The sequence below is a fragment of the Staurois parvus genome, unplaced genomic scaffold (genome assembly GCF_062004578.1).
Source record: "Staurois parvus isolate SC_StPar_1 unplaced genomic scaffold, SC_StPar_1.0 ptg000032l, whole genome shotgun sequence".
Lineage (NCBI taxonomy): Eukaryota > Metazoa > Chordata > Amphibia > Anura > Ranidae > Staurois > Staurois parvus.
The window spans coordinates 1,064,293-1,089,306 of NW_028317828.1; the positions used below are offsets into that span (position 1 = coordinate 1,064,293).

Here is a 25,014-nt window from a genome sequence, read left to right on the forward strand (position 1 = left end):
GTCCAGAGTCTGTCATGGGTCCCTGTACGGCCTCCCATTGCTGCTGTCTCCATTGCCACACTCTGCCATGTGCCACTTTCAGGTCTCCTCACACACTGCTGGTGTGTTGAATTTTTTGACATAGGGTGCTTGCAGATTACGGGCCTCCCATAGCTGCTGCCAGGCCCCTAATCTGCCATGGGCCCCTATACCGCCTCCTCATGCTGCTGCCAAGTCCAGAGTCTCTCATGGGTCCCTGTACGGCCTCCCATTGCTGCTGCCAGGAGGCAGCAGGGTCGCAGCAGTGTCAGTGGAGGCAAACGGCCACGGAGTAGAGCACCAGCTCCACTGCAGCCTACCACCACGGCCAGTAGTGGTGCCGGTGTGCACGGAGGAAGTAGCAGTCAGCCAGTGAGGAGTAGCGGAGGCAAAGTTTCCTACTCTGCGGTGTGGCAATTTTTCGTCAAGCCGCCCGAGGAAGTAAACGTAGCCGTATGTCGACTATGTGGCCAGAAAGTCAAGCGTGGCCAGGGGGCCCATCTTGGGACTACAGCGTTGCGTCAGCATATGCAGCGTCGCCATTCGGTGGCCTGGGAAAACCGTGATAAAGATACGGCGGTTCTGCCTGCCCCAGCCCAGGGTTCCATTTTGTCATAGGGTGCTGGCAGATTACAGGCCTCCCATAGGTGCCGCCAGGCCCCAAATCGGCCATGGGCCCCCGTACCGCCTGGTCACGCTGCTGCTGAGCCCACAGTGTGACCTGGGTCCCTGTACGGCCTCCCATTGCTTCCACTCTGCCATGTGCCACTTTGAAATCTCCTCACACTCCTGCGGTTGTCCATTTTGTCATAGGTTGCTGGCAGATTACAGGCCTTCCATAGGTGCCACCAGGCCCCAAATCGGCCATGGGCCCCCGTACCGCCTGGTCACGCTGCTGCTGAGCCCACAGTGTGACCTGGGTCCCTGTACCGCCTCCCATTGCTCCCACTCTGCCATGTGCCACTTTGAGGTCTCCTCACACTGCTGGTGTGTTCAATTTTTTGACATAGGGTGCTGGCAGATTACGGGCCTCCCATTGCTGCTGCCAGGCACGTAATCTGCCATGGGCCCCCGTACCGACTCCTCATGCTGTGACGTTGCAACAAGGTGGAATTCAACACTACATATGTTAGACCGCCTTTACGAACAGCGAAAGGCCATCACAGATTTCCTGATGTTAAAAGCGGATAAAGGTACTCCCTGTGTAACTTAGATGTCAGCCATTGGCAGCTCATGCGTGACACCTGCGCTTGCTCAGGCCCTTTGAGGAGGCCACGCTATTCGTGAGTCGGCAGGACTATGGGATGAACGAGGTCAAATCGGCAATGGGCCCCCGTACCGCCTGTTCACGCTGATGCTGGTCCCACAGTGTGACCTGGGTCCCTGTACCGCCTCCCATTGCTCCCACTCTGCCATGTGCCACTTTGAGGTCTCCTCACACTCCTGCGGTTTTCCATTTTGTCATAGGTTGCTGGCAGGTTACAGGCCTCCCATAGGTGCTGCCAGGCCCCAAATCTGCCATGGGCCCCCGTACCGCCTGGTCACGCTGCTGCTGGGCCCACAGTGTGACCTGGGTCCCTGTACCGCCTCCCATTGCTCCCACTCTGCCATGTGCCACTTTCAGGTCTCCTCACACTCCTGCTGGTTTCCATTTTCTCATAGGTTGCTGTATGGCCTCCCATTGCTGCTGCCTCCACCGCCACACTGTGGCTCCAAACACTGGTTTTGGCCCCGTGACTGGCCAAATGAGTGAAGTGTGCGGTGATTCTAAGATCGACGGCACTCATCTGCATGTCATACTGAGTGACAGTATTATTTCTCTTCCCCAGCAGACTCCAAGGGCATTTAAATTAAAGGTACAGTGTTCTGCACTAATATTAAGTCTCTCTGAAGCCTAGAAACACCCTTTTTTAAGTTAAATTCACAGCAAATTTATTCGACTCGAATCGAATATTGTCCACGAATTCGCCGAATCAGTCGAATCGAATTTTTCATTTCTTCGCTCATCTCTAGTCGTGTTCAATGTGCAGCTAGCTATTCTTTTTCTACAATCCTTTTAACAGTAATAAATTGGGCCCCCAATTTATGTTGACTTTGGGCCTTTACTGGCAAATATATATTCGCCAATCTCATATACACAGTATAGCTGCAAGCATACATTCACCAATGCCAAATCTACAATAGAACTGCAAACACATATTTGCAAATGTCATATACACAATGGAGCCGCATGTAAAATTGCTATGGTGCACAAATAAATGCCAAGACGGCTGTTGGAGGAGGCGCTAGAGCAGCTGTCATACCGGAAATACATCATGACGTTTGCGGAAGGACGTTTGCACACACCCGGAAGTGGAAGTGGGGAGTGTGAGTGGATGGGAGTGTAGTTAGGAGAGTTTAGTGGTAATTTGCAAATCTATTTTTTAGTTTTGTGAATTGTTCTTTTGTGGAATTCCAGACCACACCTGGACATGGCGAGACCGCTGTTCTCCACCGTGGAGCTGATCCTCATTTGCTGGGGAAACATTACTAATAATTGTTGTATTTTCAGTTGAAAACATGTCCAATTCCTAGATCCATTGAGGTACATAGCAGAGGTTCAAGGTTCTTCCTAACTATACAGGTGGCACAGACACAAGCATACACCCAGGGCCACTGTTAGATATCATGGGGCCCCGTACAGCATACCTGACAGCCCCCCACCGCCAGAGAAAATATCCATATTATATTTATGGTAAAAATACACTAAAAACATTATTAATGGACATAATCCCAACCATATTCCTGTGAAATATAAATGATAAAACTGTACTGAGTTCATAAATAAAGCTGTGTGTGTAATTGAGGTTTTGGGGCTCATGGGTGCTGTGGCATGTAGAGTGGGAATCAGTGGTTTGTTTTTGTGGCTATCGCCGTTTGCAGGCAACCTATGTTACACTATGGAATTGCTGCAGGTCATAATTTGACAAGCATATGGGTGCAGGTGTACAGCCCTGAACACAGACAGTGAGCATTCAGGGCCACTTCCCCACGCCTTCACACCTGTCAGATTAAAACCTGTGTTCATACAGCTGCTGTGTTCCCATAGTGTAACAGGTGGCTCTAGCCACATAAACAACCCACTCATTCATGCTGTACAGGCCAGAGGACCTGTGTGAATGGGGCATTTTTTACTTTTTTGTTTTTTTTCCTCAGCTCGTTAATTTCAATGGCCTGCCTAATGTGTGGGAACATGCAAAAATACTGCAGGCATATTATTTTAAAAGTGTGTTGCACCTAACCGTGCACATCTGCAAAGGGCATTGCATTTCTTTGCTGTGCTGGAAAATGTGTGTTCTTGCATGCCTTTCTGCACCACCAATGGTGTGAACAGGTCTTAGGGGCCAGTTTACACTATAGAAACAGTCTAGATGTGTTCCTGATGCGTTTTTGCATGCCCTTTTGGCATGCATGTTTAGTGTGTTTCAGTACATTTTGGATGCGTTTTGGACACGTTGCATTGCATTTTTGTATCCCTTCCAGTTAGTTTTTTCTACTTTCTTTTTATTCAATTTAATTAGGGATATGTGCATTTTAGTACATTCAGGGACGTTTCAATGTGTTCCAGTACAGTTCTGTGCAGAAACAATGCAGCGTGGTCAACTTTGTTTACACACAATGCACTGAAAATGCAAGCGCTGATGTGAACTATGACATTGACAACCATATAACCTTCTTTCTGTGTGTTTGTGATGCCGAAAAAGCAACTGAAACACATGTAGTGTGAACTGGTCCTAAAGATTATTAGAGGTAAGGGAACGGGACTGACCAGGGATTGTGAATTCAATCAGACTAGTGGTGATATACAATCAGCAATCGTATAATAATGTGAGATCTGAGCTGTAGCTGATAGAAAATGAGACACATTCACTTGATCAGTAAATAGTTAAAAAGAGTGGGGCGGTGATCCATAGATTTGTATATGGGACAGGTGATGATGGGGTGGGGGAGGGGGTCAAGTTGTATAAGGAGACAGATTTAAAAGAAGAGAAAAAAGTTACAATGAAATATACACAGCATGAAACTTGCACATTTCCTATAATTGGCAGAAGAACAGGACGCAGGTAACATTCATCCACTTTCTAGACATTAGGCAAAATCATAATTGATTGATCAATATTCCTGGCACTGACACAACCCAGAAAATTGATCTCCATTTTTTAACATTCATAAATGTCAAGGAGCTTATAATCTAAGGGCAGAAACTCAGCCATGTAACAAGGTCCAACGCACCTAACAGCATGTCTTTTAAGTGTTGGCAGAAACACATCCATACAGGTAAAGCATGCAAACTGGGATGCAGCCATCACTGGGATTAGAACCCATGACCCAAGCGCTGTAAGTTCTGAGCTCTAACCACTAAACCACTGTGGGAGACACAGTTTGAGATACAATGTAGAATAGTTACATTGTTTAAAAATGATAAAGCGAGCGCTGGTCAAATTATATAGACTACTAAAATGGTATTACACAAGATAAATATAACCACGAACAGTAGTGCATGAACTCGTGAAAGGTCATCCACCCTTGTGACAGTGTACTACACTATTAAGCACCTTTCTGGCTCCTGTGGCTGAGCTAATTCCTCCCCAGGACCATTTGGGCACCCACCCTGATGGATGGATGGTTGGAGCTGGATGACTAACCCATAGCTGCCAGCATACCGCTGCACCCCCAGATGTGTGATGTATATAACCCATGCGCATTAATACTTTTGCTCTGGTGAGTGTAGACCAGTCCCAAGGGTGGTTTATCTTTCACGAGTTCATGTACTACTGTCCGTCACGGAGAAACCACACGTGCCATTCATAGGCACTCCCTGAGTTGGTACTCTCACACGAAGGACATTCCATTATTCAGGAATAATTATATGAACTTATTTTAGCACCATTTACCATTTTACATCATTATTGCAATTCTTTGCACTTTTTGGTTTTTACATGCGTTCATTATTGATCACATGCATTTATAGCGCTGCACTTGACTTTAACATAGAATAGTTACGTGATTAAAGAGAAAGAAAATATATCATTATATTGGGAAATTAGAAGTATCCAAATTATTTGATATATAAGTGTGAAAATGTTTAACATTTGAAAATAGAATGTATGACATTCATTAGTAAATGCATTAGTTGTCTTATCATTTTGGAGAAACAGCAAAAAAACAAAACAAAAAAAACAATTTTAATATAGGTGTACTATTTGTTACATTCTAAATATTCTCTTTTGCTAACACAAAAACGCCAACGCTATAAAGCCCATGCTTGTGCTGGATGAGCGAACATATCCGGTATTGCACCTAAAAATGTGCCAGACACGATTCCACATTTACTAATAGCAAAGTAGACGTTCGTCAATTAGATTGCCTGAATGGTCAGAGTCTGCTAGTAGACTCACGTCTTAGTAAATCAGGGCCCATGTATTACTCCTTCAGGCCAATAGACGGTGACAATACACCTCAATTCTTTTATAGTCTAAAATGGTCTTGAAGATAGTCTCTATGAATGTTCATGGCCTTAATAGCCTCTTCAATCGACAAATGATGTAGAAGGAAGCACAGAAACTACAACGGTACATAATCAGCATTTAAAGCGCCACAATGCTCACATAGACTATTCCCTCATATCTATACAGAAAAAAAGAAAGGAGTTCTGATAGCGATTAGTCTCATTTTCCCTTCACTCCTTGGAAGCGGATCAGAAGGGCAGGTATTTAATCATAGTCTGTGAACTAAATAATATTCTATATACAATTGTAAATATATACGCCACCAATGTGAAACAAATTTCATATCTAAATTAATTGAGGAAGAAAATATCTAAGATTCACAGGGTTTTTAATATATCGTGGTGACTTCAATGCCATTGTCAACAAATCCCTCGACATCTCAGGTACTTTGCCTAGCTTAAGGCATACCTTATCTCCCCTTTTGAAGGAAGCCAACTTATATGGCGCATGGTGGTTTTCATGCATCTGAGAAAGATTCCACTTACTACTCCGCACCGCATAAATCCTACTCACGGATTGACTACTTTATAACGGATCTCCAATTACTACAAAAAATCTCTAAGGCAGAAATACACCCCATGACCTGGTTGAATCATGCGCCTATTCCCCTATCTATAGAGCAGACCTTCAAATTTTCACCAGTTTTTCTATGGCACAATGACACATCCTTGTTTACTAAATCTACCATCCGCTCCAGCCTAAGAACCTAAAATAATATTTTCAACTGAGCACTTCATCGGACTCTAGTGTCTTCAATGTATGGTGTGTCCATAAAGCTTATGGTACAGAAATTATGATCAAATTGTCTTCACAAGAAAAGAAGCGAACAAAACAAGCATTATCTGAGACTCTGGATAAAATTACCTGTTTGGAGTCTCAGCATAAGCAATCTCTTTCTCCGTGCATTCTACATGATCTACAAAACAGTAGGCAAACCCTCAGAAAATTATTATTAATACAACATGAAAAATACCTTAAATGATCTCAAGCCATTTACTATATTACTACTAAGGCAATAAAGCCGGTAGATTGTTCGCTAATTATATTAAAGCTAAACAATCTAAAGTTAAACTATCCTCCATGGTAGATCCCATATCTAATAAAGTGGTTTACCACCCTAACAAAATATTGGATGCATTTAGATCATATTATTCCCAACTATACACTCTTAAAAGATGACTCCAACACACATCAACCCACTCCTGACCTTATAAACAGTTTTCTTGACAAACTTGCTCTACCTAAACTTGACCAGCAAAATTTAGAAGCATTGAATCAACCTGTCTCTGATATTGAAATTATTGTTGCCATCAAAGCTCTACCTAAAGGGAAATCACCTGACGCTGATGGTTTCTCTGCGGAGTACTATAAAGCATTCCAAGATTTCGTCATTTAAAGAAAAATTTTTATGCATCAGCAACTACTCCCCTTTCCCCCGGCAATGCTTACAGTGATTATAGTCACTTTGCCCAAACTTGGCAAATCCCCAGACCGCCATCAAAATTTTCAGCTAATCTCCTTGTTAAATACGACCTTACATTATACGCTAACATTATAGCATCTCGATTATTAAATCAGATTTTCGTCAAGGGTAGACAGCGATTCTCATTTAATGAGAATCACTGAACTTTGCAAACCTCAAACAAACCTCAAACAGTCTTTTTGGAGTTAGACGCTGCAAAGGCCTTCGATAGAGTCCATTGGAGATATCTAGACTCTACTCTAAGTAAATTTGATATACATGGCTATATAAAATATGCTCTTTCAGCTCTATCAGACCCTTTTCTAATTACTAATTATCTAATTAGATACTAGGCAAGGGTGTCCTCTCTCCCCCATTATTTTCTCCTTAGTGATGGAACCCTTGGCAACTTTACTTAGCACAAATCCACGGATATCGGGTATAGAAGTAGCAAATAACACCCATAAAATTGGGTTAATCACAAATGATGTCATACTTAACTGACCTTTTGAACTCCTTAACAGAGATTTGGTCAGTACTGGATACATTTGGTAAAGTCTCATACTATAAACTGAATATAAATAAATAGTGCGCACTCCCAATTGGAATCAAGAAAAGTCCCTTCCAAAGCATTAAAGATAAATTTCATTATAACTGGACATTAAATAAACTAGAATACCTAGGCATCACTATATCTGCTCCTACTTCTAAAACATTCAATGATAACTGTATAAAGCTGCTCCAGATAATTTCACCTGAGTTAACAAACATCGAAAAATATTAACTTTCCTGGCTGGGAAGAGTTGCAGCTTTTAAAATGCTGATATTGCCCAAAATTCTATACTATTTTCGAACTATTCTGATTGTGGTTCCCCATAGCTTTTTCCTAAAGTTAGAGGCAGCTCTTAAAAAATATATATGGAAAGGGAAAAAATCTCAAATCCCATTTACAGCACTTACTAAGCACAAGTCCAAGGAGGCATAGGCCTACCTGTGATTTCAAATTATTACTAAGCTGCCCTCCTAGATCAACTTAAAGACTGGATAGTCCCTTCCGATAAACTATGGGTCCAAATTGAACAGGCCATGGTTCTTAACCGAGATCTCCAATCTATTTTAATAGCACAATATATTTCACTTACAAAAATAAAAACCTACCTTCCCTCTATCTCTGCTACCCTGGCAGCCTGGTCCTCAATGCTAGTTGAGTTAAATCTATCCATGACCAAACTACGTCTAGATATACCACTAACAACCTATGAACATTTCATACCTAATATTAATACTAAAACTTTAAAGTGATGCAGGATTCCATACAATTAAGAAGAATATTCCCTCATTATTGGGGAGACACATCTACCCCTATATCCAGATTAGTAACTATCTTCTATCCAATCCAAAGACATGGGTGGATGTGGATCCCAAGCTGTGGCACTCATTATTGAACCCTCTTGGGTTAAAAAACGGAGTATTGTGGTTTTATAAATATTTACAGTATGATGATGATGATTTATCTAAAATAACTTGTGTGGCGAAGTGGGAGAGGGACCTCCAAAGATCATTATCGTAGGAAGAATGGCAATCTGCTATGAACAAGAATATAGGCCTCACGACATGTACTAACCATTGGGATAACTCCCTTAAGATATTATATCGTACCTACATTACCCCATACAAATTGTCCAAAATGTACCCTGATACATCACCTTTATGTTGGCGACAATGTGGGAGTGTGGGAAATCTATTGCATGTTCTATGGGCATGTAAATCTATACAAAGTTTCTGGAAGGCCGTTTTCGCCTTAACCATTTGTCCTACAGAGGATTTACCCCCCTTAATGACCAGGCCTCTTTTTGCTACTCGGCACTGCACTAATTCAACTGATAATTGCGTGGTCATGCAATGCTGTACCCAAACAAAATGTACGTCCTTTTTTTCACACAAATAGAGATTTCTTTTGGTGGTATTTGATCACCTGTGCGCTTTTTATTTTTTGCGCTATAAACAAAAAAAGACCGAAAATTTTGAAGAAAAATATAATTTTTTACTTTCGGCTATAAAAAATATATAGTAAACTCAAAGTTAGTTATAAATTTAGGCCAAAATGTATTCTGCTACATGTTTTTGGTAAAAAAATCCAAATAAGTGTATATTGATTACTTTGTGTGAAAGTTATAGCGTCTACAAACTATGGTATAGATACTTTAATTTACGCAATTTTTTTGCTATACAGCGCTGCACTAGTTTAAGTAACAATTGCGTGGTTATGCAATACAGTACATAAATTAAATGTACGTCCTTTTTTTCACACAAAGAAATTTTGGTGGTATTTGATCACCTTTGCGCTTTTTATTTTTGGCGCTATAAACAAAAAAAGGTTTGGAAAAAAATATATTTTCTCATTTCTGTCATAGAAAATATCCAAAAAAACTAAAATTTCGTCATAAATTTAGACCAAAATGTATTCTGCTACATGTTTTTGGTTAAAAAATCCCAATAAGTGTATATTGATTGCTTTGTGTGAAAGTTATAGCGTCTACAAACTATGGTATGGATAATGGAATTTACACAGCTTTTACATTCTGACTGCCCATCACATTTCTTGAGGTGCTAAAATACCAGGATAGTACAAACACCCCCAAATGACCCCTTTTCGGAAAGTAGACAACCTAAGCTATCTGAAATGGCAGAAAAATCCTCCTGCGCTAAAATGGGGCCCTAACACTCAAGCTGCTGACACTAACCTCTTACCTAAGTGAGTAAAGTATGAATATATATAAACAGTGCAGCGCTAAAATAAATATGAATAAATATAAATAAATAAATACCCCCAGTGCACAAAGGGGTTAAACTATTATCAAGTGCAACACGTGGATTCCCAACGGGAATGATGAATGTGTAAAAGTGACCAGTGTCCTGACCAACACTCAAAAAAATACCTCAAATAACACTCTGCCGTGATACATACAAAAATTACACAATAATAAATACAGCAAATAAAATGTCCATGATATTGCTCAAAATACAATATTCATGCAAGCGCTGCTACGTGTTCACTCCGTGCAAATCCTTAGTGGCCAAAGTGCCCCCTCACCTCCTTAAATTGACCCTACAGGGTCAGCTCGCAAATCCTTAGTGGCCAAAGTGCCCCCTCACCTCCTTAAATTGACCCTACAGGATCAGCTCGCTCTGAGAATTAAGACCACTCTGGATGGCAACAGGATCCAGTTTAACCCCTTTGTGCACTGGGGGTATTATTTATTTATATTTATTCACATTTATTTAAGCGCTGCACTGTTTATATATATTCAACCTAAGCTATCTGCTGAGAGGCATATTGAATCCATGGATGATTCATTTTTTTTAGCACAAGTTTCTGCAAAATGACAAAAAACACAAAGTTGTCATTTAAATTATATATATATTTCTCGCACAAGCCATGGTTATATGTGGAATTACACCCCAAAATACATTCTGCTACTTCTACCAAGTATGGGGATACCACGTGTGTTAGACTTTTTGGGAGCCTAGCCACATACAGGAGCTTGAAATCCAATGACCACTTTGCAAGCAAACTTCCTCATTTCACTTCCTCACTACCTATTACAGTTTTGGAGGCCCTGAAATGCCAGGATAGCACTCCCCCCAAATTACCCCTTTTTGGAAAGTAGACACCCCAAGGAATTTAAAAAGAGGCATGGTGAGTATTTTGCAGATCTGATTTTTTTCTCACAAGGTTTTGAAATATAAAAAAAAATGTTAAAAAAAGAAAAGAAAAAATATGTTTTTGTTATTCATTTTCCAAAAACTTGTGGCAACATATGAGATCTGCAAAATACGCACCATGCTTCTTATCAAATTCCTTGGGGTGTCTACTTTCCAAAAAGGGGTCATTTGGGGGGATTTGGTGCTATCCTGGCATTTCAGGGCCTCCGAAACTGTGATAGTTAGTCAGGAAGTGTCAGGAAGCCCTTTAAAAGCCTAAAGGTGCTTATTGGATTTTGGGGTTCTGTACTTGGCTACACTGCCAAAAAGTCTCTCACATGTGGTACCCCAAAACCTGGGAGAAGTAGCAGAATTTATTTTGGGGAGTAATTTCACATATACCCATGGCATGTGTGAGCAATCAATCATTTAAGTGACAATTTTGTGTGTAAATAAAACATATTTTTTTGTAATTTTCAAAAAACTCGTGGTAAAAAATAAATTCTTCTATTGATTCAATATGCCTCTCAGTAAATAGTTTGGGGTGTCTACTATCCAAAAAGGGGCCGTTTTGGGGGCATTTTATGCCCAGCATTAGAAGTTTATGCCACACATCACTCACTGTTCTAACCACCTGAAGATCAAGCCTTTTCTGACACTTTTTGTTCACATGAAAAAAATCTGTATTTTTTGCTAGGAAAGTAATTTAAACCCCCAACCATTTTATATTTTTTAAAGCAAACACCCTAGTGAATAAAATGGTGAGTTCTGCAATTTTACATATCACATAGTACTCGCGCAGCGATTTTTCAAATGCAATTTAAAAAAAAAACAAAAACACTTTTTTTACTTTTAATGCACAAAAAAACAATATATTGGTCAATTATTTGATAAACTATAAAAGATGATGGTATGCCGAGTAAATAGATACCAAGCATGACATGCTTTAAAACTGTGCATGCCCCATGAAATGGCGATAAACTGCATACGTTTTTAATATCCATAGGCAAGCCTTTATAAGCTACCATTTTAGATCTACAGAGGAGGTCTAGTGTTAGAATTACTGCCCTTAATCTGACGTTCACAGCGATACCTCACATGCATGGTGCAACTGCTGTTTACATATTGGCAAAGGGTCAATGCTCGTGCACAGGTGTGTGGAGCGGGGGGGGGGGGGGGGGAAGGGTGCTTTTTTTTTAAGTTATTTAGATTTTTTAAAATAATTTTTACACTGTCCCTGACTGCCTGGCCGTGGAAGACAGTGGGGGATGGGGTCATCATCTCCCGCTACTTGTAAGGGCAATACTGCAGCTAATTAGCCACTAGGATTGCTTTTACATGAAAGCCAATCGCCAGCTGAAGAAAAACGATACCAGGATGATGCCTGCAGCTGTAGGCATCATCCCGGTATAACCATTCAAATTCCAGTCATGTACCAGTACGTCCCTGGTCCTTGTTGGGTATATATACTATGTTCTTTTTTTTTTTGTATGCAGTCTGTAGGCTGCATGAAAAAAAGAGAAGAAATCTCTGCCAGAAAAAGTGTGTGTGTTGTATGCCCATCATTGGAATATACCGCCCTGCATCCACCCACTTCTAATGGTGGGCATACATTAGGTCACATGGTGCCACATGCACCAGTTCCAAGATTGTACAAATGTCAATATAGTGGCACGCTTGAAGAAAAATTGTCCATGTATAAGTGGTACCCCATATGGAAAAAGGATGACACCAAGTCCCAAACTATCTTGCCACTACTCCCCATGTAGGGGGGCTCCATCTTTTCCGTCGTAAATCCGAAACTTATATGTATAGCCTGTTGCCCTCTCACAGGTCTTCTACATCTTGACCCCATATCTGGCACGTTTGCTGGGGAGAAATTGTTTGAATGCAAGGCGGCCAGAAAAATTAATGAGAGACTCATCAACGCAGATTTTTTGCTGGGGAGTATGGATATCTGCAAATTTTTGGTTAAGGTGATTTACGAGGGGCTGAATTTTGTGGAGCCGGTCAAATTTAGGGTCACCTCAAGGACGACAGAGTGTATTGCGGTTGAAATGCATAAAACGCATTATACTCTTGTATCTATGCCTGGTGACTTATGGTGGCGATCAGCGACTTATGGTGGCGATCAGCGACGTATGGCGGGACTGCGGCGGACATTCTGACACTGGGGGGGAACTGACTTGGGGTCACTGACATCCCCAGTGACACCAATACAGTGATCAGTGCAAAAAAAAAAAACACTGACACTGTACTAATTGCACTGGGGAGGAAGGGGTTGACAATGAGAGGCAATTAAAGAGTTAACTGTGTGATGGGAGTGTTTCACTAGGGGGTGGGAGTGTGTGCTTCATTGTAAGCACACTGATCTGGAAGGCTGAGCTCATCCATCCGGATCAGTGTGCCCAAACTGACAGGGAGGAGAGCTGCATTGAAAACAATGCAGCCGTCCTCTCTGTCAGTGTTTGTTGGTAATCGCTGGGCTCCAGTGGGTAATCACCAGCTGGGACCCGGTGACTGACGGCGTGGGTAGGGCGGGTACACGCCCCCTACCCGAATGCAAAATCACGTATATATACTGTACATGATTTTGCGCAAAGGTGCCGCCCTGCCACAGTATATCTACTGTGGCTGGTCGGCAAGTAACAGGGATAGTTACAAACCCCACTCCTCATCTAGCGTTACTAAATCTTACCATAAACATGTTCCCTGTTCAAAATAGAATGATAATATCCCACAATTTTAATTGCAGCCATAATTAACGCATGGAAATCTACTAAAGCATTCAACATCTCAGATGTTGTTGATAGAGTTAACACCCCTTATATTTATGAGAGGTCCTTTGCAATTACGTATCATACTATGAATACTTTCAATGTCAGATGGTCTTGTTGGGACAATAGATACAAAACATCAGAATTATAAAATGTGATATATTTGAGGAATTACCAATCTGTGTTGGTGCATAATGCTAGATCTAGTTTCAGCTCCAGTCCTTTTGTTTCTCCTCTCTTGTCTTTTTTGTGTTTATACGATAAGCAAAACCTAAATTGACAACTTTTTCTATTATTTTTTTTTCTATTATTTATGCTTCATTGTATGCATTTCCTAGTTTGTCATCTATATTATTATTTGGAAATATATGTTATTAAGGATTTTGGAAAATCTATAAATGTTTTTCTAAGTTTATAACTGCCTTTAAAATTTCAATAAAAAAGAATGGAAAGAAAAATGATTACCCAACCCTAAAGATAGATTTTCAGATGAAAGGAAGAGGAGTCTTCCCGGGAGAAGGTTGTCTAGATATCTTTTGACCTGAATGCCACGAGTTCTTAAAGGGCAACAGGTGTCAGTGCCTTTGGGAATACTCGGGGAGACGAGGATAGGCAGAAAGGCAGTGCAACACGCTGAAAGAGCCTGTCTCCTACCTGTTTAAGTATTTTAGGTCCAGGATAGGATGAATACCCTCAATAGATTTTAGTACTGTGAGCAGGTTTGAAACAGAGTCCTTTGAACTTGTTCTTCAGAGGAACTGGAATGACCAATTTCTGGGACAAAAAAATAGTTCAGACATTCTGAAAATCTGCAAAGTGTACTTGGGTAGATTTTGGTTGGTTTGAGAGAAGAAAGCAGTGTGGAGGTAGAGTTTTAAACTCTATTTTGTACCCATCTGAAATTACCAAGTGAACCTACATGGTCTGTGCCCCAGATAAAGGCAAACTGTTACCAACGTACTCCCCCCCCCCCACACACACACACACACACTCTACGAGTGAGGACACTTCTTCATTGGCAAAATGTCTTTGAGGTAGATAGACTGCGTTCAAAAAAGAAGGGGCTGCATTTTGGCTTACAAGTTTAGGTAGTGTGTTGTTTTCATTTGAAAAGGTAATAGAATCCCTTGAACAGGAAGATTTTAAAGGCAAATTTGTCTTTATTATATTTTACAGCAATGTTAACAATACAAAACATGAGAAATAATAATAACATGTACAAATAAGTGAATAGAAAAACATCATAGATGTGTTGATAGTCCATGCGGATGAATGAAAATATGTCTAAACAACAACAAAATGGAAGTGTTTCAATAACACATATTACAGAAGTATAGAGAAAAACAAAAAAGAACATAGGTTCACGGGGTGCATCCCCAGACAAAATATATATAACAAAATATGGAAACTCTGTGTAACCAAAAGTATAAACCCAAACAGAAAAAAAGAAAAGAGTCTACAGGGAAGAGGAAAAAGAAAAAGGAGAAGTAAATTGTAAAGATAGTAAGGGAGAAGAAGAAGGAGGGTCGGGGGACAGACGTGGCAGAAAGCGAAGTCAAGGCGGCCCCACACCAGCATCCCGCCAGAGTGACCCCGCCACCCACACCTGGTACGGGCCGCCAGAACGAGAATGCATCGGGGAAGCAAGGCTCAACTCCTCTTGGACACGGCAGGGAATACATATCTCGGAGGGTTGAGGAGGAGGAGAAATGAAGCCAGAACGACCACAGTAAACTTATGTTTATCATAGGTATCATTGGCAAAGGCAAGCATCTCCTCCATACGCAATGTATCATTAAGCACAGAAACCCACATCGGCAGGGGCGGGGGAGTGGCCTTTTTCCAAAAGAAGGGTATCAATTGGTGGGCTGCGGATAGAAACATAACAGACTTTTCTTCTGCGCAGTCATCGAGCCCGGTAATATAGAGAGGATAGCAATTTCCGGCGAAGGGGCCAAGGACTCACCATAGATCCTGTCATATACAGCAAAGACCTGTCGCCAGAAGGGTTGTATTAGGTCACAAAGCCACCAAATATGGAGTTGTGTACCAACAGCTTTAGTACAGCGCCAGCATAGATTAGTTGTAGAAGTAAATATTTTGTGTATGGAGAGGAGGTCCCTGTACCATCGAGAAAGGAGCTTAAAGTTCTTTTCTTGGGAATAGCAAGAAATGGACGATTTATGAGTGAAGTGGAATGACGTGGACCAGTCCACAGCCGATATGTCTTTACCTATGTCCCGAGCCCACGCCTTGGTGTAAGGAGGGAGTTCAGAATGAATAGAGGGAGGCTAGGACATGTCTCGGCGGTTCAGAGAGGGAGCATAACCACTCAAACTCAGTGAGTGGATGGTGTGTGTAGGAGGAGGAGTATAAATGTTTGTAAAATGAGGATAGATGTAAAGTGGTCAACCAATCCCTAGGCCCACCCTGAAGGAGCGGGAGACCCAATTGGGGGCAAATAAAGTTTCAGGCTACGGGTCAGGAGGCATGCGTAAAAGGACCAATAATAGAAGAGTCCAACCCCTGAGGAAGAGCGGGGTTATCAAATAGGGATGATAAGAGAGAGGGATCAGAAGATAAGAGAGCAATGATGCCCCGTTGATACCACAAGCGCAGTACAGCCACAGTCAATAGGGACAGGCCGGGAAAATGCTGAAGGTCCTGGCTATAACCCCATGGTAATGCCCGAAGATCAACCTGAGCCAAATCTTGTTCTATCATACAAGAGGCTTTACAGAAGGGTCTGGGAAACCTGTCAAGCATCCGTGCTAGTACCGTGGCTCTATAATAAAGCTCAAAGTCTGGTAAACCCACTCAACCTCCACGTTTCGGGTAAGTAAGTAACCTATATTTTAACCTGGAGAACCCCCGTGCCAAATAAGTCTTATTGAAAGGGAACGTAGAGAGAGGAAGAAACTCTTAGGGATAGCTATCGGCACAGTCTGAAAAACGTAGAGTAACTTAGGTAAGGTATCCATCTTGAGGGTGTTGATACGGCCGAACCAGGGCAGAGCAGAAGCGCCCCATGAAGCCAGATCTTTTCGAATACATGAAAGCAAAAGTAAGTAATTAAGGGAATAAGAGCAGTAAGATCGGCACAAATAATGATCCCCATGTATGTAATAGACTTTGGGCGCTATTGAAAAGTGAAATTAGGGCGTAAGTTCACCAACACATGATCAGGTAAAGACTGGGGAGTGAAATAAGTGGCTTTTGGATGTAAACTAGAAGGTCATCTGCATAGAAGGAAAATTTGTGATGTGCAGAGGGAGTGTGGATGCCCAAGATTGAGTCATTAGCTCATATGGTCTCGCTAGATGTTCCATTACTAAGACAAAGAGAAGAGGTGATAGGGGGCAACCCTGTCTAGTCCCATTCGATATGGTGAAGGGCGAAGAGAACGTACCATTCACTAGGACAGATGGCGAATGACGAGAATAGAGGGACATAATCCGAGTGAGGAACCGTGAACCCAAACCTATCTGTTCCAGGGGGAGACGTAGAAAGCGCCAATCAACACGGTCGAACGCCTTCTCAGCGTCAAATAAAAGGAGGCAAGCCTTTAAACTGTGTTGCTTGATAAAAGAGATAAAACGGATTGTTTTAGAAGTATTATCTCTAGCTTCGCGACCAGGTATAAAACCGACCTGATCGTGGTGGATCAGGGTTGGTAAAAAAGGAGAAAAGCAGTTTGCCAAAAGTGTAGCAAAAAGCTTAATGTCCAGATTGAGTAAAGAAATTGGTCGATAGCTACCACAGAGAGAGGGATCTTTACCTGGCTTAGGGATAACTGAAATATTGGCGGACAGGAAAGCAGTTGAAGGCACGTTCAGATCATCGATAACATTAAAAGTAGAGATGAGCGAATCGAAGTATCCGAAGTGGAATTCGAGTCGAATATCGGAAAAATTTCGATTCGTGCCGAATCCGAAAAACAGCCTAATTCGGACGCGCGAATCGAAATTTTTCCGAAAATGGCGGCTGACATGTGCGGCGACGGAGCGGGGATGTCGGGGAAGGCGCGCAGACAAGGCGCGCTGCCCCATAATGCATTCCTCAACGACATGTGATCGCATCAGCCAATCAGCAGCCAGCCAGCCAGCACTGTGTAATGGTCGAGGTATATATAGCGGCCATTTTGGAAATCTTCATTTGCCTGCAGTCATTGAACAGAGGCAGACCGCTCTGTACTAGGGACAGGGACAGAGTTAGGGCCACAGAAACGAGAATTGGGGACAGAGAGAAGTTACTTAGGGACAGAGAACCATTACTCAGGGACACAGACTTGTTAATGAGGGCCACAGAATCGTTATTTAGGGACAAAGAAACGCTAGTTAGGGCCACAGAATTCATACTCAGGGACAGACAGAATTTTCACTCAGTGCCAGAGAATTGTTACTTAGGGCCACAGAAACGTTATTAGGGCCACAGAATTTTTACTCAGGGACAGACAGAATTGTTACTGAGTGCCAGAGAATTGTTACTCAGGGACAGACAGAATTGTTACTGAGTGCCAGAGAATTCTTACTCAGGGCCACAGAATTCATTCTCAGGGACAGACAGAATTGTTACTCAGGGACAGACAGAATTGTTACTGAGTGCCAGAGAATTGTTACTCAGGGACAGACAGAATTGTTACTGAGTGCCAGAGAATTGTTACTCAGGGACAGACAGAATTGTTACTGAGTGCCAGAGAATTGTTACTCAGGGACAGACAGAATTGTTACTGAGTGCCAGAGAATTGTTACTCGCACAGACACAAAATTGTTACTTGCACAGACACAGAATTGTTACTCGCACAGACAGAATTGTTACTCAGGGCCACAGAATTCATACTCAGGGACAGACAGAATTGTTACTGAGTGCCAGAGAATTGTTACTCAGGGACAGACAGAATTGTTACTGAGTGCCAGAGAATTGTTACTCAGGGACAGACAGAATTGTTACTGAGTGCCAGAGAATTGTTACTCAGGGACAGACAGAATTGTTACTGAGTGCCAGAGAATTGTTACTCGCACAGACACAAAATTGTTACTTGCACAGACACAGAATTGTTACTCGCACAGACACAGAATTGTTACTCAGGGCCACAGAATTCATACTCAGGGACAGACAGAATTGTTACTGAGTGCCAGAGGATTGTTACTCAGGGACAGACAGAATTGTTACTGAGTGCCAGAGAATTGTTACTCAGGGACAGACAGAATTGTTACTGAGTGCCAGAGAATTGTTACTCGCACAGACACAAAATTGTTACTTGCACAGACACAGAATTGTTACTCGCACAGACACAGAATTGTTACTCAGGGCCACAGAATTCATACTCAGGGACAGACAGAATTGTTACTGAGTGCCAGAGAATTGTTACTCAGGGACAGACAGAATTGTTACTGAGTGCCAGAGAATTGTTACTCAGGGACAGACAGAATTGTTACTGAGTGCCAGAGAATTGTTACTCGCACAGACACAAAATTGTTACTTGCACAGACACAGAATTGTTACTCGCACAGACACAGAATTGTTACTCAGGGCCACAGAATTCATACTCAGGGACAGACAGAATTGTTACTGAGTGCCAGAGAATTGTTACTCAGGGACAGACAGAATTGTTACTGAGTGCCAGAGAATTGTTACTCAGGGACAGACAGAATTGTTACTGAGTGCCAGAGAATTGTTACTCGCACAGACACAAAATTGTTACTTGCACAGACACAGAATTGTTACTCGCACAGACACAGAATTGTTACTGAGTGCCAGAGAATTGTTACTCAGGGACAGACAGAATTGTTACTGAGTGCCAGAGAATTGTTACTCAGGGACAGACAGAATTGTTACTGAGTGCCAGAGAATTGTTACTCAGGGACAGACAGAATTGTTACTGAGTGCCAGAGAATTGTTACTCGCACAGACACAAAATTGTTACTTGCACAGACACAGAATTGTTACTCGCACAGACACAGAATTGTTACTCAGGGCCACAGAATTCATACTCAGGGACAGACAGAATTGTTACTGAGTGCCAGAGAATTGTTACTCAGGGACAGACAGAATTGTTACTGAGTGCCAGAGAATTGTTACTCAGGGACAGACAGAATTGTTACTGAGTGCCAGAGAATTGTTACTCGCACAGACACAAAATTGTTACTTGCACAGACACAGAATTGTTACTCGCACAGACACAGAATTGTTACTCAGGGCCACAGAATTCATACTCAGGGACAGACAGAATTGTTACTGAGTGCCAGAGAATTGTTACTTAGGGACAGACAGAATTGTTACTGAGTGCCAGAGAATTGTTACTCAGGGACAGACAGAATTGTTACTGAGTGCCAGAGAATTGTTACTCGCACAGACACAAAATTGTTACTTGCACAGACACAGAATTGTTACTCGCACAGACACAGAATTGTTACTCAGGGCCACAGAATTCATACTCAGGGACAGACAGAATTGTTACTGAGTGCCAGAGAATTGTTACTCAGGGACAGACAGAATTGTTACTGAGTGCCAGAGAATTGTTACTCAGGGACAGACAGAATTGTTACTGAGTGCCAGAGAATTGTTACTCGCACAGACACAAAATTGTTACTTGCACAGACACAGAATTGTTACTCGCACAGACACAGAATTGTTACTCAGGGCCACAGAATTCATACTCAGGGACAGACAGAATTGTTACTGAGTGCCAGAGAATTGTTACTCAGGGACAGACAGAATTGTTACTGAGTGCCAGAGAATTGTTACTCAGGGACAGACAGAATTGTTACTGAGTGCCAGAGAATTGTTACTCAGGGACAGACAGAATTGTTACTGAGTGCCAGAGAATTGTTACTCAGGGACAGACAGAATTGTTACTGAGTGCCAGAGAATTGTTACTCGCACAGACACAAAATTGTTACTTGCACAGACACAGAATTGTTACTCGCACAGACACAGAATTGTTACTCAGGGCCACAGAATTCATACTCAGGGACAGACAGAATTGTTACTGAGTGCCAGAGAATTGTTACTCAGGGACAGACAGAATTGTTACTGAGTGCCAGAGAATTGTTACTCAGGGACAGACAGAATTGTTACTGAGTGCCAGAGAATTGTTACTCGCACAGACACAAAATTGTTACTTGCACAGACACAGAATTGTTACTCGCACAGACACAGAATTGTTACTGAGTGCCAGAGAATTGTTACTCAGGGACAGACAGAATTGTTACTGAGTGCCAGAGAATTGTTACTCAGGGACAGACAGAATTGTTACTGAGTGCCAGAGAATTGTTACTCAGGGACAGACAGAATTGTTACTGAGTGCCAGAGAATTGTTACTCGCACAGACACAAAATTGTTACTTGCACAGACACAGAATTGTTACTCGCACAGACACAGAATTGTTACTCAGGGCCACAGAATTCATACTCAGGGACAGACAGAATTGTTACTGAGTGCCAGAGAATTGTTACTCAGGGACAGACAGAATTGTTACTGAGTGCCAGAGAATTGTTACTCAGGGACAGACAGAATTGTTACTGAGTGCCAGAGAATTGTTACTCGCACAGACACAAAATTGTTACTTGCACAGACACAGAATTGTTACTCGCACAGACACAGAATTGTTACTCAGGGCCACAGAATTCATACTCAGGGACAGACAGAATTGTTACTGAGTGCCAGAGAATTGTTACTTAGGGACAGACAGAATTGTTACTGAGTGCCAGAGAATTGTTACTCAGGGACAGACAGAATTGTTACTGAGTGCCAGAGAATTGTTACTCGCACAGACACAAAATTGTTACTTGCACAGACACAGAATTGTTACTCGCACAGACACAGAATTGTTACTCAGGGCCACAGAATTCATACTCAGGGACAGACAGAATTGTTACTGAGTGCCAGAGAATTGTTACTCAGGGACAGACAGAATTGTTACTGAGTGCCAGAGAATTGTTACTCAGGGACAGACAGAATTGTTACTGAGTGCCAGAGAATTGTTACTCGCACAGACACAAAATTGTTACTTGCACAGACACAGAATTGTTACTCGCACAGACACAGAATTGTTACTCAGGGCCACAGAATTCATACTCAGGGACAGACAGAATTGTTACTGAGTGCCAGAGAATTGTTACTCAGGGACAGACAGAATTGTTACTGAGTGCCAGAGAATTGTTACTCAGGGACAGACAGAATTGTTACTGAGTGCCAGAGAATTGTTACTCGCACAGACACAAAATTGTTACTTGCACAGACACAGAATTGTTACTCGCACAGACACAGAATTGTTACTGAGTGCCAGAGAATTGTTACTCAGGGACAGACAGAATTGTTACTGAGTGCCAGAGAATTGTTACTCAGGGACAGACAGAATTGTTACTGAGTGCCAGAGAATTGTTACTCAGGGACAGACAGAATTGTTACTGAGTGCCAGAGAATTGTTACTCGCACAGACACAAAATTGTTACTTGCACAGACACAGAATTGTTACTCGCACAGACACAGAATTGTTACTCAGGGCCACAGAATTCATACTCAGGGACAGACAGAATTGTTACTGAGTGCCAGAGAATTGTTACTCAGGGACAGACAGAATTGTTACTGAGTGCCAGAGAATTGTTACTCGCACAGACACAAAATTGTTACTTGCACAGACACAGAATTGTTACTCGCACAGACACAGAATTGTTACTCAGGGCCACAGAATTCATACTCAGGGACAGACAGAATTGTTACTGAGTGCCAGAGAATTGTTACTCAGGGACAGACAGAATTGTTACTGAGTGCCAGAGAATTGTTACTCAGGGACAGACAGAATTGTTACTGAGTGCCAGAGAATTGTTACTCGCACAGACACAAAATTGTTACTTGCACAGACACAGAATTGTTACTCGCACAGACACAGAATTGTTACTCGCACAGACACAGAATTGTTACTCAGGGCCACAGAATTCATACTCAGGGACAGACAGAATTGTTACTGAGTGCCAGAGAATTGTTACTCAGGGACACCTAATCGTTGAATTAAATAGTATGTCAGACAACATGCAGAGGAGTGGCAGAGGAGGCAATGTTTTAGGAGCGAGCAGACGTGGCAGCAGAGGAAGGGGTCGAGGCAGCAGTATTCGCAGCCAGAGGCCAGTGCTCCCGGTGTCATCCAGCGGTCGTGTCTCCACCGACAACCCTGCCGTCATTGATTGGTTGGCTCGGTCGTCTTCCTCTTCCCAGGTCACCTCTGACACCTACAGCCAACGGTCGGTGGGTACGTCAGACACAACCGTTAGTTGGCATGGCCCGGGAGCAAGCCCACTGAAATCACGTGTCCTCTACCTGCCCCTGTCCTTTGCTGTTCCCTCACCAAGCGAAGTATCGCATGCTGTGGGCTCAGCCCCACTGTACAGTGAGGAAGAGCTAACAGAGGGCGGTCAGGAACGGGGGGAGACATCGGCCTTTTCAGCAGCCAAGCGAACAAGTACTGGCGAGGAGAGTGGCTCGGTAGCCGGTCTAGAGACAGGTCTGTCTCCTGACCCAGACGCAGCCGAGGGGGCTAGTAGTGAGGCGGAGACCCTACTTGATGATGAGGAGGTTGATCGCACTTGGCAGCCTCGTCGTCATCAGGCAATTTCTTCCGCATCATCAGGAGAAGAGGGTGGCAGCTTGGCAGCGAGCAAAACAGTCGGTGGGTTGCCCAGGAGACAGCAGCAGGGTCGCATCAGTGTCAGTGGAGCCAAACGTCCACGGAGTAGAGCACCAGCTCCACTGCAGCCTACCACCACGGCCAGTAGTGGTGCCGGTGCGCACGGAGGAAGTAGCAGTCAGCCAGTGAAGAGTAGCGGGGGCAAAGTTTCCTACTCGGTGGTGTGGCAATTTTTCCTCAAGCCGCCCGAGGAAGTAAACGTAGCCGTATGTCGACTATGTGGCCAGAAATGCAAGCGTGGCCAGGGGGCCCATGTTGGGACTACAGCGTTGCGTCAGCATATGCAGCGTCACCATTCGGTGGCCTGGGAAAACCGTGATAAACATACGGCGGTTCTGCCTGCCCCAGCCCCCGCTCCATCACCCGCTCCGTTACTTGCTCCGTCACCCGACGTCGTCAATCGCCCTCTATCAGCCAGTCAAGGCTCCAACACCTCTGCTGAGGGGAGTTGTCGCTCGTTGGCATCTTCCGCTCGTTCAGATGCTCCTTCTCCTGCTACTCCTCTTCTCGGATTCCGTCAACAGTCTTTCTTGGAATCCGTATCCAAGAGACAACAGTTTGCGAGCACGCACCCGACGGTGCAAAAGCTGAACGTCCTCCTGTCCAAGTTGCTGGTGCTGCAGTCCCTCCCTTTCCAACTGGTGGACTCAGCACCTTTCCGAGAAATGATGGCTTGTGCCGCGCCGCGGTGGAGAGTGCCAAGCCGTCATTTCTTTGCCCAAAAGGCAGTGCCAGCCCTGCATTCACATGTAGAAGAGATGGTGGGCCAGTCTTTGAGCATGTCGGTCTCTGCCAAAGTGCACGGCAGCGCCGACGTGTGGAGCTGTAACTACGGTCAGGGACAGTACATGTCATTTACGGCCCACTGGGTGAACGTGGTGCCGGCACAGCCGCACCAGCAACTTGGACAGGTCACGACGCTTTTGCCTCCACGTTTGCACGTCCTTGGTCCAGCAAGCATGTCCGCCTCTACCACCTCTTTTTCCGCCGTGTCCTCAGCCGCCACCCCCGTGCCAAGTCCCATTACCCGACCGGCATATCACATGTGCAGGGCGCAACGGTGTCACGCTGTGCTGCACCTGGTATGCCTTGGCGAACGTAGTCACACAGGGGAGGAACTGCTGAGTGTAATGAACAGAGAAATCGACAGATGGCTGTCTCCGCGCAAACTAAAAATCGGAACCATGTTGACTGACAACGGAAAGAACATGGTGTCTGCTCTGCGTCAAGGAAGGTTGTGCCATGCGCCATGCATGGCTCACGTGTTCAATCTGGTTGTCAAGCGGTTCCTAAAATCCACCATCCCACTGCAAGACATCCTTAAAATGTCACGTAAACTGTGCATGCATTTCAGCCATTCCTACACCGCAAAGAACACCCTCATTGAGCTGCAGCGGCAGAACGGAATTCCACAGCATCGCCTGATCTGCGACGTTGCAACAAGGTGGAATTCAACCCTACACATGTTAGACCGCCTTTACGAGCAGCGAAAGGCCATCACCGATTTCCTGATGTTACAAGCGGATAAAGGTACTCCCCTGTGTAACTTAGATGTCAGCCATTGGCAGCTCATGCGTGACACCTGCCGCTTGCTCAGGCCCTTTGAGGAGGCCACGCTATTCGTGAGTCGGCAGGACTATGGGATGAACGACGTCATTCCTCTGTTGCACGTCCTGGAACAAATGCTGTTAACAATGGCTGGTCAGGGTGCGGTAGACGTGGCGCACAGATCTCAACGCCACATGACCCCTGTGGGGGCAGGACAGGAAGAAGAGGAGGAGGTAGAGGAGGACATTTGTGCTCAGGAATTATTGAGTG

General features: G+C 43.5%; 1 protein-coding gene across 2 annotated transcripts in view; it reads right to left on the minus strand.

Moving 5' to 3' along the window:
* The window catches only part of EPS8L1 (EPS8 signaling adaptor L1), a 604,003-nt gene that overhangs the window by 15,826 nt on the left and 563,163 nt on the right, over nucleotides 1–25,014 (minus strand). The window contains exon 22 of one of the 2 annotated variants that reach the window (XM_089660835.1): nucleotides 6,432–6,483. The exons of the other annotated variant lie outside the window; for it this stretch is intronic. Within the exon in view, the coding sequence (XP_089516961.1) occupies nucleotides 6,475–6,483 (9 nt within the window). The 3' untranslated portion in view covers nucleotides 6,432–6,474. The remainder of the gene's footprint in view (nucleotides 1–6,431; nucleotides 6,484–25,014) is intronic. 2 annotated transcript variants of the gene reach the window in all.